Source organism: Dermacentor silvarum, chromosome 8 (assembly GCF_013339745.2).
Source record: "Dermacentor silvarum isolate Dsil-2018 chromosome 8, BIME_Dsil_1.4, whole genome shotgun sequence".
Lineage (NCBI taxonomy): Eukaryota > Metazoa > Arthropoda > Arachnida > Ixodida > Ixodidae > Dermacentor > Dermacentor silvarum.
In genome coordinates, this window is record NC_051161.1 from 64,777,274 (window position 1) to 64,795,063 (window position 17,790).

Below are 17,790 nucleotides of genomic sequence, written 5' to 3' on the forward strand. Positions count from 1 at the left end.
CGCCTGCCCCCCCCCCCCCCCCCCCCCAACCGCCTTTCGCGCGTCGGAAGAAGTCGCGTTTGCTCTAGATATATGGTGACTGTAAAGGAGGAGAGACGCTTAATTCTTCAGCCCTTCAGGAAGCACGGCGCAGAACGCGCGTTTGTAATATATAATACGCGCGTTTGTATATAAATATATAACGTGTGTAAAAAAAATAAAAAAAAATCTTAACCAACCCTTTTCCTACCGGAAAGTGCACCTAAACTAACTTTGATGCGACGGCTGCGACGTAGAGAACGACGTCACTGACGGTATGCCCACAGTCCGCCCATAGAGAAAGAAATTCATTTCTTTCTCTATGGTATAGTGACGGCGACGACGACGCCGACGGCAGAAATCCGCTTTGGAGTGACTCCGCGCGCGTTCGGTGCGAACGCGGGCAAAACCCCGACGGCGTCGACAACAGTTCTGCGCCTTACTGGTGCGGCTGCATGTCCAAGTTTATACAGCTGATAAAACTACTATCCTTACTCCGTATAGCTCTAATAATTTGCTATCGCAATTGGTGCTTCGCCTTTCGGGTGAAACTGCGACAACTTTTCTTAAATTTCCGGTCTTTCTTTCTTCTTTTTTTTTACCTCCTGCCGCCAGTTGTTGGCCTTTCGCTCTTAGTGGGTAAACTCCATAAATGCGGACAATCATAATCATCATCATCATGGTCTACCCCAACCAACGCATCCTGTAATGTCTGTATAGGAGGCGTTGCCCCAACACTGGGCTGAGCCATAACACCGGGCGCCAAAGAACCAACCAACGCGAACATCTCGTGCGTGGGAAAGAAAGACGAAGGTTGAAATAGCGCGCGGTGTCAGCCGCCGGACGAGAAAACGTAAGCGTTCCAGGCACAACGTCTGCAGATTCTGCTGTTACCCTGACCGGAATGTACTCGCCCGGGCTTGGACCGACTCATCAGCGAGGTAGGAGGGCTCTGTACCCGGCCACATTCCGTAATATGGCGCCCTACGAGGACGCGTACCTGGACCACGACATGTGTTATCCGGTCCTGACACCACCATCGCAGGATCCGTTCGTGGACTCGCCGAACATGCTGTCTGGAATGGGCCCCCTGTCCGACACGGTGAGCGATGGCTCCTCCCCGGTATCTAGCCACACTGCGTCAGCAAACGGCTGCAACGGCGATGAAGACAGTGATGACAATGGTCCATTTTCGAAGCTGCTGACCTCTCCAGAGATTCTGGCAGACAACAACAACGAAGGCAGCGCTGACGACGTGTGCGTCCTGCACAAGCAAGCGCAACGTGATCCCAAGGAACCGCAGAGACCCGTGTCTGCCTACGCGCTGTTCTTCCGCGAAACTCAAGCTGCCATCAAAGAGCAGAATCCCCACGCCAGCTTCGGCGAGTTGTCGCAGATAGCGGCCTCCATGTGGGAGGGACTCGAGGCGGAGCAAAAGCTGGCGTACAAGAGGAAGACGAAAGCTGCCATGAAGGAATACCGCAGGACCCTCGCAGATCACAGGTCCGGCCTCGCCACAAACGGCGCTGCTGACCAGCTGGACATAGACCGAAGGAGCGGGTACGCGAGTTCGCCGGGCGCTATGCGGACGCCACCAAGGGGCAGCATGTCGCCTCTACAGAACAGCAACCCGCTGCTGAGCTCCGCCATGGACGAGGGCTCCCCGCGTAGCTACATGGTGGCGGCGTCTCCCGAAGACGTGCTCAGAACTCAGCATCAGCGGCAGCATCGTCCCATGGCACTGAGCTCACCGTTGATGTTCCAGAAACCGAAGCGGGTGTCAAGGATGCCGAAACACTGCTCCCTTCAGGCGGTGATGAATTCGGCTCCACCTTCGTCCCCTTCCTGCGCAACTCACCTGACGCCTCAGCGGTCACCGTCACTCTGCAGCCAGGCGTCCGGCAGCGGTGGAGGCATGCCAAACAACCAGCTTCCGGTGCCGATGGTAAACACTTTCAGCCGGTGCCGCCGTACCGGCTGTCCCAATCCGCCCGTTGCTTCGCATGAGTGGGACGTTGAGTACTGCAGCAGCGAGTGCGTCATCTTGTACAGCAAGAACGTGTTCTCGGCCTGGGTAGCACAACGGCAGATTGCCGACCGCAGCCTGCCGCAGTGAACCACGCAGTACCGCAGTTTCACGTTGCTTAAAGAAGCCGAGCCTCCTCGCTCTCTGTGTGGTGACACTACGCAGGACATCCTGCTCCCCTCTTTTGACCTTTCTGATTTTCTTCCTTAAAACATTCCTTCACAGCGGCACGTCATATCTATACAGCGGATTTTTGTTGAGTACAACATCATTTATTTCTACTTTCATAACAAGACGGCACCTTCATAGTGCTCGCTCTACTGTGTGCAATAAAGGTTTTCACAGCCTTCAAAAAGGGCTCTTATTAACACAGTCAACATAACCCAGTGCACCATGGCTGTTTTGAAAGAGAGGTAATCTCAATTTATTTTTCCATTCTGTTCGGTGTCCTTTTGTCGACCGTAATGAGTGCCGCACGGGAGTGTAATCTCAGCTTCCCTATTAAATGGAAGACAACAACAATGCTCTGTTTATCGAGAGCTACAGTAGCCTTGGTCTAGCCTCCTGTAATTTACTCGGTCCTATATATATCACGCAACAAGAAGTGCAAAACACAGGACTTACGTGCTGCGTTCCTTCAGGATGAAGTTGGTCTTTATAGGGAACAGACACAAATCAAGGAGAAGATATAGATCAAGCTAATTATTGAAAAGGAAGAGTAATTATTTGCCAGCGCATAGGCCTTCGAGTATAAAGCATAGACGCTTTCTCAACTTCTTAGTGGTGAGAGCAAAAAAAAATATTGATTATGGAATTCTTCTTGGTGGCGTCAAACAAGTTTCAACCAGGATTTAGAATCGCGTAGTTCTCGTGGACCTTTAAAATATCGTCGGCAGATTGGGGTCGTCTCACAACAGAGCAATCCCGAAAGACATCAGTCAGGGTCCCTAGAGCAGAGTCAATTTGCGAAATGCAGAAAAAGAAACAAAGAAAAAGAAAAAAAGAGCGAGAACGAGCAAACGTTTAACAGACTACAACGATTCCTCTATCTGAGACCTCATTCGCGGCAAAAAGAGCAGGCTGTCACACGGGACACTGCCGTCTTCACAAGAAGAACTTTGCGATACACGCAAGGTCAATCGATTCCGCAGCAGTACATTGCCTATTGTGGCCTCCGAAATACAAGCACAAATGCCACGAATCGCAGAGTCTATGCGCAGTTCACGAAACTCCGCACAAATTGGCAAGTGCCAAAAGGTGACATAGTGCAGCTTTGCGTCCCGCATGCAGCTTCACATTACTGCAAGGGCTTAGTTCGGAACCCTTGTGGCGGTGGTGGGCCAAGTTTTGTTTTTCTTCGCCATATGGTGACGGTGAATCTCAAGATGGAAAGCTCACGGGACGACGTGTAGACGACGTTGGCAATTGCACAATGACTACCGCACATAACGGAAAGGAAGCACGAACGGACACAGCGAAACTGTTTCGACATTTTAACTGCTGTCGCAGTAGATGAAGTCATGCGGCCACCCGAAGTTCGATAGGTTGTAGTCTCGTAGTGAGAAAGTCATTGATAACGACCAAAAAGAAGGAAGCAAACTGATCACATCAAAAGGCCAAGGAAAAGAATGAATGAATGATCAGTTTATTTACATATGTGTACAAAAAACTTAGATGACGCTTAAGCTTCACCTGTAAGCAGTAGAATAGATTTAAGCGATATCATTCCAAGAACTGCAGCTTATGTAACCGTAATGTTTACCTGGAAACGCTGGCGCCGAACGCTATGCACGAAGGCGAGCTTTCTGGTTCTTTTCTTTTTTTTTTCTTTTCCCCACACGGTGTGAGCCGCGGTTGCGCGGAGACGAGCGCCATCTGGAAGGCGTTGCAAGTAACCGAGTGGGGCGCGCAGCTCCCACTAGGACAGACCTCAAACGGCAGCTGGAAAAGGGGTTTGTGTTTGAGTTTCCGCGTTACAAAATTACGCTTTTTCGTATATTAAAATTACAATCCCACGCTATCTTGTCTGTAGGTTGGGTGTAAGTCGCACTTTCCGAATTTTCTGACGCATGTTACTTTGAGAAATTCAATTAGTTTAGTAACGCCTATGCGCCACGCCTGCTTGGTTCGGAGTAATTTTTCTTTAACGGACGCCGACACCGGATTTCCTGCGACGGGTAGCTCATGACGCCATCGCGTTAAAACATTGTTCCAAAAACACCTGGAACTTCAGCAACACTGCTAGTTCTCGGCCTGTGCAAATAATATAAAGCACCGTTGCAACTCAGTTTGAGAGGTTACGTTAATTCAAAGTTTGTATTCCAGTAACACAAACAAAATAATTATTGCGCAAAAGGAAGAAAACAATAAATAGCAAAATCACAAATGAAAAGTTTACACATTATTAAAACACATTCAATAATAATTATAGCCTGCTTACGAACACGATTGAACTTTGTATAAAAACGCGAGGAAGAAGAATAATAAAGTGTACTGACTTTTACGACGTCGTCTATCTCGTCTTTCTGTTCTTGTATTCGGTCACCATTCTGTTCCTTGTTCTTTCTGGGGTTTTACGTGCCGAAACCTGTTCTCATTATGAGGCACGCTGTAGTGGAGGGCTCCGGATTCATTTTGACCGCCTGAGGTTCTTCGACGTTCATTTCTATTCCTTATATCCAGCGTATGTCACTGGATATTCCTTATATCCAGCGTCTGTCACTGGATATTCCTTATATCCAGTGACAGACGGAACATTTCTTTTTGACAAGATGTTGATATATAGCGCGTGATAGGCCCAGGAGATTCGTATATAGCACATCCTCTCACAAGAGGCGTCTGCTGCGATTGTAGCGACTTGTATGACACCTGCCTCCAGGCCCTCGAGCTTAAGGGACCTGGTGAGGCAGCAGTGCTACTTTTAGCGACGTATTTTAATACACGATCTCTTCGTAATACATCTACATTCATGTATCATTGCCATTTATCATTGTCTAGTTTTAATACGCATACAGTGTATATTTACCATTACTTTTCAACGAATTTTTCTTTTTTTAGGCCTCTATACAGCCGTGTTTCATCCACCCCTCGATATTCAGAGTTCATATACCAATGACAGCCTATTACCTTGGTCTTGGCGCTCTTCCGCCTCATCTGGCCCTTGCGCCAATAAACTCCAATAATCATCACTGGTTGCCAGCCGAGCCTTTGTGATGTTTGGGTTCACCGAGAAAAAAAAAAAACGTTCGGTAGCATGTTACACCCCTGTAACATGTGATCGAAGGCGAAAGCCTGCTGCACACTTGGTAATGCGCCGTCTCGCATCGTCGCGTTGCTGCTTTCGCAGTTAGACTTCTTCGGCCCGTTTTGGACGCTTAGCTGCCGCGTCGTGCACTCGGGGTCAGACTCGCGCCAACGACGATTCTCAGCAGGGGATTGATACGTATGCTGTTCTGTTTGTTGTATGGATGATTTCAATGATAGGATACACTGTTAGTTTCACTTTGCTGAGCGCTTGTAGCGTCAGCCTTACGGGGATATGAGCTATTGCATTTTTGCTTGCTTACGGGGTTATGAGCCATTGATTATGGGGGTGTGAGCTATTGCTGATGATGACAATTTTTGTACCAGTGAACCGGATGACGCATTCTTTTCAAGGTCATTGATGATATATGAGCCACTTAAGGCTTTCGCCTTAATAGATGTGAATCCGAACGTCCCACTTCCCTGAATTCGCACGTACGCAACAGAACCACAGCGCCCACTTTTCCCTTGGGTCAACTCTAAAAAACTGCATTAATGCCATGTCATATGCGCTAACTGGACTTCTGTTAACTTGTGGTCATACCAGTGAATAATCAGGGAAATACGTGGCGCTTCTCTAACAGCAGGTTAGCTAGCTTACCTGTTAGCTGACCAATAGGCTGCTAGCTGGCTTAGCTGACCTAGCGCACACTGCCATTATTCACCCACTGGTATTCACGTAACGGTGGCAGTTTCGTAGCGTCTTTAATAACAAAACATTTACGGCATGGGTGTGCGAGTGGACTGGGTCCCGGGGCACTCGGGCAGCATCGGCAACGGTGCGGCCCACAGTGCAGCGAGCGAGCTGTTATTTTCCCGCTCATCTCCCCTGGGCCCAGTCCCTCTCATTCCTGTGCGTCTGGATCCGGAGGAGGAGCGCGAGCGACTTAACGTACAAGCCAAACGGGAGCTGAAGGCCAAGGTACCGCACAATGCCCACCCTTTGCCCAAGGGGCTTCCTCGGGGCGCCCAAGTCCTGGTGCATAAGGCCAGGACGGGCGCAGCACTCACCGAAGACGTCCTGGCTAAGTGGCGCGCGTACGCCGCTTCAAGGAAGACGCGAAGTCATCAGAGGCAACGTTTGGACAACGAGGAGGAGGAAGAGACGGAGGCGAACGTGATGTCAACACCAGTGACGTGCAGTACGTGCGACATCGGTGCTCGACCGACTGTCAGGCATTGTGGGACTGTCCCGGTCTCGCGACAGTAAGAGACAAACACAAGGGACGCGCCATTACCTCACTGGAGGCATGGACCACGCCAACCCCTCAGGCCGATGCCCGACGAACTATCAACTCCTTATGGAGGTTATGAATGTGTAGTTTTTTTTTTTCCTTGTGAACCCCGCCATTGACCCTTACCTCTGCTTAGGCCACTGAACCGTCATTTTCATTAAAGTTCATTCTCTCTTCTCTCTCTATAAAAAACTAAGTAATATCTATTTTTCTTTTTCGAAATTTTCATACCTTATATAGTTATGCGAAATGATATTTTAATTAATTAATTGTGGAAATTTAGGTGCCACAACCACGATATGATTACGAGGCACGCCGTAGTGGAGGGCTCCGGATTAATTTTGACAACCTGAGGTTCTTTAACGTACACCAAATGCATGGTACACCCGCCGGGGTAGCTCAGTCAGCTAAGGCGTTGCGCTGCTGAGCACGAGGTCGCGGGATCGAATCCCGGCCCCGGCGGCCGCATTTCGATGGAGGCGAAATGCAAAAACGCCCGTGTGCTTGCGTTGTAGTGCACGTTAAAGAACCCCAGGTGGTCAAAATTAATCCGGAGCCCTCCACTACGGCATGCCTCATAATCAGAACTGGTTTTGGCACGTAAAACCCCAGAAAGAAGAAGAAATGCATGGTACACGGGCGTTCTTGCATTTCGCGTCCTTGGGCTTAGCACTGCAACGCCAAAGCCACTACGCCACAATTGCGGGATGTAATGACCTTTTAGAACGATAGCTCTACTACTCCAGGTACTACGAACCCAGAAAACGCCTAGTTCCGTAAATCTGGCTTTCAAGATCAGCCAAGGTTAAACTGGGACTTAGCCTGCCACTACCGGAGGATGCTGCGTATACGCCGCGTGGGCGCCCGTATCTTGAAAGCGATCTGCGATGTGTACAAAGTGCGCCGAGTGCTGGTATAGCTTCGTATGCGCTGTGCTTTCGACGCTTAGTTCGCGTTGAAGCGAGACGCAGCATGAAGGTCACTTCGCTCGCTGCTGCTGCCGCGCCGAGAAGGGTATGTGTGTTGTCTTGTGGTGCAATTGTAGATGCGGTAGTTGCTGAAGGCGCCGAGCAGCGTCTGCGTCCTTTCCCAACGCAAGCGAAACCGTTCTATCACTCGACAAACTTGGTTTAACCGCGTTAAACCATGGCAATTTTTTTTGGCAGCAGTGCAGCTCGCGCAGGGAGTGCGATCAGCCGATGCTGAAGCCCGAGATCGATGCCGACAAAGACATTAGACCGTTATCGAGCGCGTAATAAGAAAAAAATTTGTCGCAGTTTCACCCGAAAGGCAAAGCACCAATTGCGATAGCAAATTAGTAGAGAGCTACACGGAGTAAGGATAGTAGTTTTATCAGCGGTATAAACTTGGACATGCAGCAGCACCAGCAACGCGCAGAACTGTTGTCGACGGCGTCTGCGTTCTGCCCGCGTTCGCACCGAACGCGCGCGGCGTTTTTATATAAATACGTATTTGGTGCCGCAGCTAAACGTCGCCTCCCCTCCTTCCCTCCCGTCGCCCCACAGCCTTTCGCGCGACGGAAAAAGTTGCGTTTGCTCTCTATATATGGAAAGGAGGAGAGAGACGCTTAATTCTTCAGCCATTCAGGGAGCACGGCACAGAACGCGCGTTTGCTCTCCGACGTGCGTTCGCTCCCCGTGAAAGCGAGCGTCCCTCGCGCCCTTTCACTCGCACATACAGCGCCCGGAGCGCGGCGACTATTTCATCGCCGTTGACGTCATACGGAACCTCACGTCGACGGCGACGGCAGAAATCTGCTTTGGAGTGTCCATATAATTGCTATCGCAATAATAAGGTGAAAACAGCGCTTCACGGGTCAATGTGCTGCGGTATACGCATGGAGTTTGGCTGCACTCGCACGCGAGCATCCTGGGTTACACAAGGCAGCCGTACGGCTGGTTGTGTTTCAGTGCGACGAGTACCATGGCCGTAACGAGCAAGGAGCACGCGCATGGCACGCGGAAGACACGCGGCAACGCATAAAGTAGGCGAAGTGCCGCCGCTGACACGTCGGCCGGAAGCGTGGCCCGCGAGTCGTGCGTCGCGGACAGGCGACGAGCCCTGCTCGAAGGACATCACGCAATACCTGCCCGAAAGGACGCGAAAATAAAAAAGAAAGAAAAAAACTTAAGTGATTGCTTTGACCGTTCGTCCGGAGCGGCGTTCGATCATTCAAGTTCCGGTCGACGGGATATATATCTATTCGCTCTCGGGGCAACTATAACCTAACGCGCACTGACGTGTACTGTAAATTAAGACGGGTATACGCTGGTGTGAGTAGCGCGTTCCATGTTGAATGATGCATCGGTGCTGGTCGAGGAAGTGACCGAGGTGTCGCGACGGCGTTCCTTCGACGTGACGCGCCCTGTCTTTGCTTTTTTGGGGAAAGCGTCCAGGTATCTCGGGTATACTCACGTACTCACGTGGAACGTATCTCTATCTATATATATATATATATATATATATATATATAGAGAGAGAGAGAGAGAGAGAGAGAGAGCTTGATATGAACGTCATTATAAGGCAAGCGTCTATTTAAGGCTGCACGGTTACGAAGCATTACGAGCCTCGTGACGGGTCACAGCGCTGGATATTCCCCATTTTCACTTGCGAGGATATTACGTTCATGCCCACAGGTTCAAGCTTGTGCCAAATTTAAACGTTGCCGCGTTTAGCAGCATGTAAAATACAACATGTAACGTTGCATTACAGCCACCAACTTATATATCCTATTCATAAGGATCACAAGCTGCTGCCAACTTAACTTCTACGGGCATTGGATGGATGAATCAACATCTATCTCTCTTCTGGTGATGTAAGGGAACCTGTATAATAGTCGCGAGGAAAGAAGCTGTGCTCAAGCTCAGATTTCAGCTTAGAGTTATAGGGTATGTATATTTTGCTTCCGAATACGTTATCGTTACATTCCAATATACGGGGAGCTCTCCTGATATCTTAGTGCTATTCAAGTTTGCATGCATTTCTTCCACTCAATAATTTTTTTTTTTGCTAGTCAGACTTCGTTACATCTTTCTTAAAGACATCTCTCAATCCTGAGCTAAGGGAGTAAACCACAACATGCAACAATAATGTCAGGCACGGAAGTAACATTATTTGTAAAAAGAAAAAAAAAAAGAAGCTAGACACGGTAAAGTTAAAAGCACTCGAGAATCTGTTCCGGTCATATAAGATGCAAGACAAGCCCTTTACATAGCAGAAACTAGCAAAAAACGCTTCCAAACAAGCACGCCTATATGAGTCGCACACAGAGCCAGTTGCAGCATTAAGAAGAAGAGGAGAAGAAGATTCCCGAACGTCACTAACAGAAACCTTGCAACAACAACACCAACCACCTCGTTATAACCTGCCTTGCTAGGCATATCAAGGAGCCACCGGCTACGGATTACCGCCTCTCACGCTCCTAGATAGGAAAGACGCACCCACGGACCGAGGAAGCAGCAGTAAGGCGCAATAAAAAGAGAAGTAAGTGTCTGCGTGCTGGTATGGCCGCGGCCTCCGAAGCAACACATGCGAACGGATTCCGCGCCGCTCGAAGCCGGGAGTTTATAAACGCGTTTTGTAAGAGCGAAAACTGGGCCTGCATATCTTACCCTGGAATCAGGCTTCCCCGCGGCATCGCATTTCCAGTATTGTTCGGTTCTTCTTCCTGCATATAGGAGCACCGAGATAAAAGACAAGCAGAGAGAAGGTGGCGCGCAGATCGAGGCGAGGAGCAATTTACTCCCGTTTCACCAATTCCGTGCAGCGTAGCCAAAGCTATAGGGTTCGTGTCAGTCGATCAGTAGCGAGAGCCGACTGCGTGTTCCAGAGATAGAACGAAAAGGAGGGCTCGCTCATTGTGCACCATTAATACTTCCGTGAAGCCTCCATTAAAGAGACACTAAAGACAGGATTGATTGAGCCTGTATCGGGAAATTATCACTTCACAATACCGAAGACGCCATTCCTACAGCGACAACAGACTTGGTAAGCCACAAAAGGAGCAAGAAAGGAAAAATGGAATGACGGGTGGCGCGGAAGGAAGGAAGGAAATCAACTTTATTAAAGGTCCTGCAGGCCACGAGAGCTTTGGGGCTCTCATGGAGCGGGCGTCTCCCACGACGGAACCGGGAGGTTGAGCTTCCTGGCGGCGTCGTGGACCTGCTGGACGGCCCAGAGTTGGGGAGCGAGTTCTTCGCTCCGGATTGCTTCTTCAAACTTGCGCTTGTCCGGTTCGGAGTTTATGTGAGCTTGCGAGCACGGCCAGAGTAAATGATAGACGTTAAGGGATGTATTACAATTGGTGCAATAAGACTTGTCGTAGAGCTCTGGCATGTAGTGGTGTAATCTGTTTTGCGTGGGGTATGTGTCTGTTTGTAGCATTCTGAGAGTAACCGCTTGAGCTCGAGTGAGCATGTGGTGTGGCGTGCTAAACTCTCTACGTTGTAGGTAGTAGTGTTTAGTGATTTCATTGTATGTAGTGGGGGCGTCCTTGTTCTCCGAGTGGTTGGCTGAAGCCGCGCGGTCTGTAAGCGCGCGCGCAGCCTCGTTAGCCGCCTCGTTAAGGTTGGGGACGTCGCCGATCTTTGGTCCTAAGTGTGCCGGGAACCAGTATATGACGTGGTGCTTAATCTCTTTCTTTGTGACAATTCTTAGAGCCTGTGCGCAGACCGTGCCCTTTTGAAAAGCTCTAATTGCGGCTATGGAGTCACTGTAGATGTGAGAAATATTGTCATTGGTCAGCGCAACGGCGATCGCAACCTGTTCAGCCTGTTCAGGCTTCCTTGCGATTACCATGGCTGCATGTCTTGTGGATCCGCAGCCGTCCACCATCTCCACTGCGAAAGCTTTGTTTCCCGCGTATGCCGCCGCGTCCACAAAAGCTGAGCTTTCGCCGTTTGCCAAGGCTTGGTTAAGGAGGAATTGTCCTCTCACTTGTCGTCTGCCCCTGTTGTTTTCGGGGTGTACGTTTCTGGGTATAGGTCGGACCGTGATCTTAGCGCGGATGTCCCGTGGGAGGTCCGCAAAGTCTTTTTCTATGTTTCCTTGAGCAAAGCCCAGCTTCGCTAGGATCGTGCGCCCCGGAGGCGTCGTCGAAAGCCTAGCAAGCTGGGCGCGCTGCTGGGCCTCGGCAATTTCTTCCAGGGTGTTGTGCATACCCAGGTGCCCCAGCTTCTCGTTGCTGGTGCTGGTCAGAATGCCGAGGGCTTGCTTGGTGACCTTTCTGATTTGCGCATTGAGTCTGTCTCTTTCGGATCTTGACCAATTGAGCATTGCCGCAACGTATGCGAAGTGACAGGTGACGAACGCCTGTATGAGTTTGACGAGATTATGTTCCTTGAGGCCCCTGTGTCTATTGGCAATTCTTCTGATGAGCCCGATAGCGTTGTTAGTCTTGGTGATGAGCTTCTGAACCGTAGAGGCATTGACGTCTTTAGTCTCTACTATCATACCCAAGACTCTGATTTTGTCGACGCACGGGATGGCGTGTCCCGAATTGGTTCGTACGGTAATTTCCTGATTGTAATCGAAGTCTGTTGAATATGGCCTTCGGCCCTTCTGCGTGGGTCTGCGTACAAGCAGCTCCGATTTGGTAGGCGAGCATCTGAGTCCTGTGGGAATTAGAAATTCTTCTACGGTGTTCACTGCTTCTTGCAAGATGTACTGCACCGTACCAGGGGTTCCTTTGGAGACCCACATGGTGATGTCGTCTGCGTATATGGTGTGCTCGAGCCCATGGATCTGTCCGAGTTTCTCGGCAAGTCCCGCCATGGCAAGGTTGAAAAGCATAGGGGAGATGACCGAGCCTTGGGGGGTGCCCTTGCTCCCCAACGAGAGTGTCTCCGTGGAGAGGTCGGCAAATCGGAGCGTAGCCGTCCTATTATTCAAGAATGACTTGACGTACGCGTGGAATCTAGCTCCGAGGTTGAGTTCGGAAATGGTGTCCACAATGTATTGGTGAGATAGGTTATCAAACGCTTTCTCGAGATCCAACCCGAGAATGGTTTTGGCGTTTCTAATGGGGTCATCAATGATTTGGTGCTTGATTAAAATCATGGTGTCTTGAGTTGATAGACCGGGTCTAAATCCTATGAGGGTGTGTGGTAACAGTCCCTTGTTTTCAAGGAATCTGGAGATTCTGTTGTGAACGGCGTGTTCCGCCGCCTTACCCACGCACGACGTGAGCGATATGAGTCTAAGGTTCTCGACGCCCGAGGGCTTGTTGGGCTTTGGGATGAGAACCATAGTGGCGTGCTTCCATTCCGGCGGGACCATGCCTGAATCCCAGACCTGATTGATTCGATCCGCTAGGAACCGGATGGAGTCTTCGTCCAAGTTACGAAGGGCCTTGTTACTAATACCGTCGGGACCTGGGGCCGATGTGCCGTTAAGGTTTTGGCGCGGCACCATGTCGCTGTGACGTCATAGACTTTGGTGGTGTCTGCTAGGGCCTAGTTAATTGCTCATCGCGGAAAATGTACTGCATTATATTATAAATCCGCCCAAGATTGAACATGGCAAGCTTCGAAAGCTTTCACTGAGCCAACGAACGCGTCCCAAACACGAAAAACAAAGAAACGCTGCGAAATTCGTGTCGTCACACTGACGTACCAACGCGGGGGTTTCGGCGCGAAATTCGAAAAACGGAACTTTGACCTTGCATTTCTATATCCTTCAATAATCAACATATTGTGGCGAAATGAACAAAAAATAACAGTTTTCGAAGAATGCTTTATCAGTTTAAACTAGTTTAACCTTTCTTTTATAGTCCCTTTAAGTAGAGGTCTCGGGAAGAAGGATTAAAAACCCGTTCTCGATCTGGTCGGCTGTCACGTGACGCATAGTTTTGGCATCACTGCTCGGAGTTGGTGGGGTGTAGTATATGGAACTTCGTGGGTCCTCTCGCGCTGCTTCGTTTGCAGTCGTTCTTTTTCCCGTCGTGCGAGCCTCGTTGTCGAGAAAGTTACAGCGTCTGTCACTTCGTGCAGTGGTGGTCGTGGCGACGTCCGTCACCCCCCGTTAGCCGTAGGAGGGCGTGACGAGCGCGTAATGAATGCCGCGGTTACCGCGCTGCTATAGCTTGGCGACGTTGTTCCCTTCGTTTATATCCGCGTGTAACCGGAACGCGAAAGAGCGTGTTCTCGGGTTACGGAATAACATTAGAATAAACCGCGCGCGCGTCCAATCTCGTTCCAGTCTAGACCCCGTCCGTATGCGAAAGAGCGCTGGACGTGAGTCGTGGCCGGTCTAAATTGAGCGAAGTGAGTGAGTGAATAAATGTTTCGCAGATGAGGCGGATCGGTCGCTTCTTCGCTGGATCTGTTCCGAGTTAGGCACTAGGCTGGCAGGAAGAGCAGTCAAGACTTGTTAGGATATCGCGGAAGGAAGTGGGTTTTTCCGTATAAATCGCGCATTTTAATTGGCGGAAATAATCTGTATAGTCAGAGAATACGAAAGTGACGAGCCGTCATCCCGCATACGTAGCATGTCATATCTTACTATCACTTGCACTGTATCAGATGGTTTTGGTCCGGTTTCTGCTGCAGGCAGTTACTTTTATTATGCACTAGTTCATCTCGTATAGTATGTCATATCTTATTACTATCACTGGCACTGCTTTTAGATGCTTCTGGCGCAGTTGCTTCTGCCGGCAGTTACTTTTATTATGGACTCGTTCATCTCATATAGTATGTCATATCTAATTACTATCACTGGCACTGCCTTAGGTGCTTCTGGCGCAGTTACTGCTGCAGGCAGTTACTTTTATTATGGACTCGTTCATCTCATATAGTATGTCATATCTAATTACTATCACTGGCACTGCCTTAGATGCTTCTGGCGCAGTTACTGCTGCAGGCAGTTACTTTTATTATGGACTCGTTCCGGCCCACTGTGGATGCCCTTAGTATATAGCCTCAAGTTACTACCGTGGTCTTGTGACCTGCTCCGAGAATCTCGTTTGCTTAGTGTGGCTATGCGGTCTGTTCTGCTTCTATTATCACAAGCCTCAAGCGAAGCGGCGTCTCCCGCTATTACTTTAACAGTTTCTTTATCAGAGCCAGAATTCAAATCAGTTTTTGCTTGGTTGTAGGTTTGCGGGAAACGAGTGTGTAGTTTACATCGGGATTTGATTATGCGCATTTCCGGAGACCAGGCTGACCTCGTTCGAGCTCCTCCTTAAGTGTCTTCTTCTTTATTTTCGCATTGCGAATGTAATCCTCTCTGGAAAACGAATGGCAGCCGCTCTGATTGCAATGTCCGAGGAAGCATGGGTAATGCGTCTTCCCGAACCCGCGAGTTACTAATATTTTTTTTTCAACAGGATTACGTAAGAGTGCATGATTATTTTAAACACCACTTAAGCAACGATAAGTTGCTTTCGTTGTAATATCTAAAGCAACAGAGCGACGGAAGCTCTCACAAAGTAGAGTATAAAGACTCCTACGCCGCAAGACCGCAGAGGGGTGATTTCATATAGCTAACAATTTAACTCTGCAATGCAGCTTCGAGAAGCAAGGATGATGAACTCTAACCCACGTTGTATTTGTTGTTAGTGCTTCAAGTGTAGTAAAAAAGGAAAGGTAGGCCTCTTTAGAGCCAGGCTATCCGAAAGTCCCAAATACATCACTTCGGCAAAAATAAAGAAAACAAAAATTCAGTCAGCCATTCCACTTTGTGAAGGTGGAGGACCAGCGAAATGGTTTAGCACACGACACAGAGGTGACACGGAATATTGAACAAAGGTACGGACATATGTATTGTCCTGATCGGTGGTCATCGTGACGATGGTTACGCAGACACATTCGCGTATCACCTCTGTTATTAACTGCGTCCGTCACGTAAGACAATGAATGACTCATACCGCCTTAAGCACTGGCTCATACCTCTGTAAACGCGGTCTCCCCATTACAACGACAGAACAGAAGTGAAATTCTACGCTGCAATGATGAGCGGCAACGGAGCCAGCTGTGGAAGAAGACGACGACGACGACGACGAAGCGAGCTGGCAGTGGCACGAGCGCGTTCAGCGCGATTGCGCTGAGGGGCGCCAACGAGCCAGCTGTGCAAGAAGACGACGATCTTCGAACCATTGCTGATGATGATAGTTTCTGCACACAGATCTTAGCCATAAACAGCTTCGCTGTAAAAAGTAAGGAAGAACGAATTGTCAGCAAGGGCTAAGTACACAAACAAGTCACAAGCACAGAAACAGGTAAACTAAGCTATCGATGCCACTGTTGTGTCTGGAAATGTAACGCTTGACTGGATAATGACGGATACACTTGGAACGGACACTGCTTTAATTCGATATTGCTGTGCTTACAGGGTTGCCAACAGTGTATATATATTCAGTTATGTAAAGCGGGTATGTAATAGCACTCACGCTACATAGTTGTCAACTGGCTTTTAATACTTGGATAGATATAGCAATAGAGATACTACAATCAGCACCGAAGCATGATGCAGTACATGGAACAGTCAGGCTTCACACCGGAGGGTCGGAGACCACACAAAGTTCTTCCATGTGTGCACATATGTGCTTTGCCAACAGGTGTCATGAGCCAGCGCTAAGAAAGGGGTTAAGAATTAGACGCGTGTTCTGGAAGATGCGGGCGCTGAGAAAGGAGTTTAAGACTGAGGACGCAGGCTTTAGAGGATCTACGATATCTTGTACAGCTTTCTCTCTCTTATCGACAATGTGCACGTCTTCAAGTGTAATATTGTGACACTATGCAGCATTCATATTTGCACATAAACCTTGTTGTTCGTGTTGTCGTCGTTGTCGGCGAGGACGATGTTGACGCTGGTGTTGGCGGTCTATATAGGCGATCTAGATTTGCGAAACTTTTTCTGACACTTGGTTCCGGCTGCCGAAGCGCTTGCTCTTGTAGCCCTTTCCATTTGCCACAAAAGTTGATGTGACCGAATAATTGCCAAATCGCGTGTCACCGTTCGCCCTTGAATCGGAGAACTACTGGGGAACACGAAACTTTCGGTGTTAACAGTTACGTCCCACCTAAATGCCCTGCAGCAAAGTTTTTTGGTGTTCTTTACCCGCCGTCCTTGCTTAGTGGCTAAGGCGTTGAGCTGCTAAGCAGGAGGTCGCAGGAGCAAATCCCGGCCGCGGCGACCGCGTTTCGATGGGAGGGAAATGCAAGAACGCCCGTGTACCGCGCATTTGATGCACGGTAAAGAACCGAAGGTGGTCAAAATTAATCCGGAGTACCACACTACGGCGTGCCTTATAATCAAATCATGGTTAGGCACATAAAACACGAAAATTTTATTTAATATTAGAATCTTGGCGTTCTTTAGTCATTGTCGAAACAAGTAGGAAGTGTGTTATATGTTCCGGAATGGCTGAACTTATCACCCTCAGCTTCTCACGCTCTGCCCCAAAGAAGGACGGACTTGCTTGACACAATATGACCAAATATAAACAGGCGTCATGTATGCCTAGATGTCTAGCTTTCTTTGGGATTTGCCTGTAGTGCCATGCAAGGCGCTGGGAACTGCGAAAGGAGCAGAGAAGCGCCGTATCTAACGCAACGCGGCTTCGTCAAGAAAATATCGGCCGTCGACCGTGTCTCACATTCAGTGAAGGACCTATAGCCTTCATCCTGACACGAACACGTCGACGAGAGGGTGTACGAAGGAGCAAAGCGTATATGAGAAGGGTAAACACTGCAGGCAGGGGGTCATGCAGAGTCATTTTAGAGTTCCACTAACACGGCGTGCGTGGTGCTAGACGGAGTGTATTTCGTAATAAAGTCGAGCTCCTTCCGGTCGACCTCGTGGTCACCGTCGTGCCGAGCTAGAAGGACCCCGAAGGTTGCGGAGAAAAGGCGCGGCGCCGCCGCCGTCCGACTTCGCCGAGGCGACACTTTCCGCGTTGCGTTCGCGTGCCTTTGCGCGCTCTGTATTGTGCGCTCCACATTTCGACGCCGTCGCGCGGCCACCTCGCTTACGGCCGGGACAGCGCCGGTGGTCGGCGCGGCTCATATATAAAGGCCACGGTGCGCAGAAATCGTTGCGCGTGAGCGGTGGTGCGGGGCTTCCACTTCTCCGTAGTGGCACACTTGGTTCCAGCCGGAGAGACTGCGGTAGGATGCGCTCCTGTTCCTAAATTCACGGATGGGTCATTTACCCGCCGGATCTGCCGTTGGCACGCTCAGCAAGGCCGAG

At 49.5% G+C, this 17,790-nt stretch overlaps 1 protein-coding gene across 1 annotated transcript; it reads left to right on the forward strand.

The window, feature by feature from the left end:
• The first annotated feature begins 787 nt into the window (after positions 1–787).
• LOC119462682 (TOX high mobility group box family member 4) lies at positions 788–2,379 on the forward strand. The gene has a single exon (XM_037723985.2). It carries the CDS (start codon positions 923–925, stop codon positions 2,132–2,134), a length of 1,212 nt encoding a protein of 403 aa, XP_037579913.1. The 5' UTR covers positions 788–922; the 3' UTR covers positions 2,135–2,379.
• Positions 2,380–17,790: the final 15,411 nt, after the last annotated feature.

Excerpts from the sequence above, each read along its gene's own strand:
- LOC119462682 (XM_037723985.2), top strand. The coding sequence starts at position 923 with ATGTACTCGCCCGGGCTTGGACCGACTCATCAGCGAGGTAGGAGGGCT.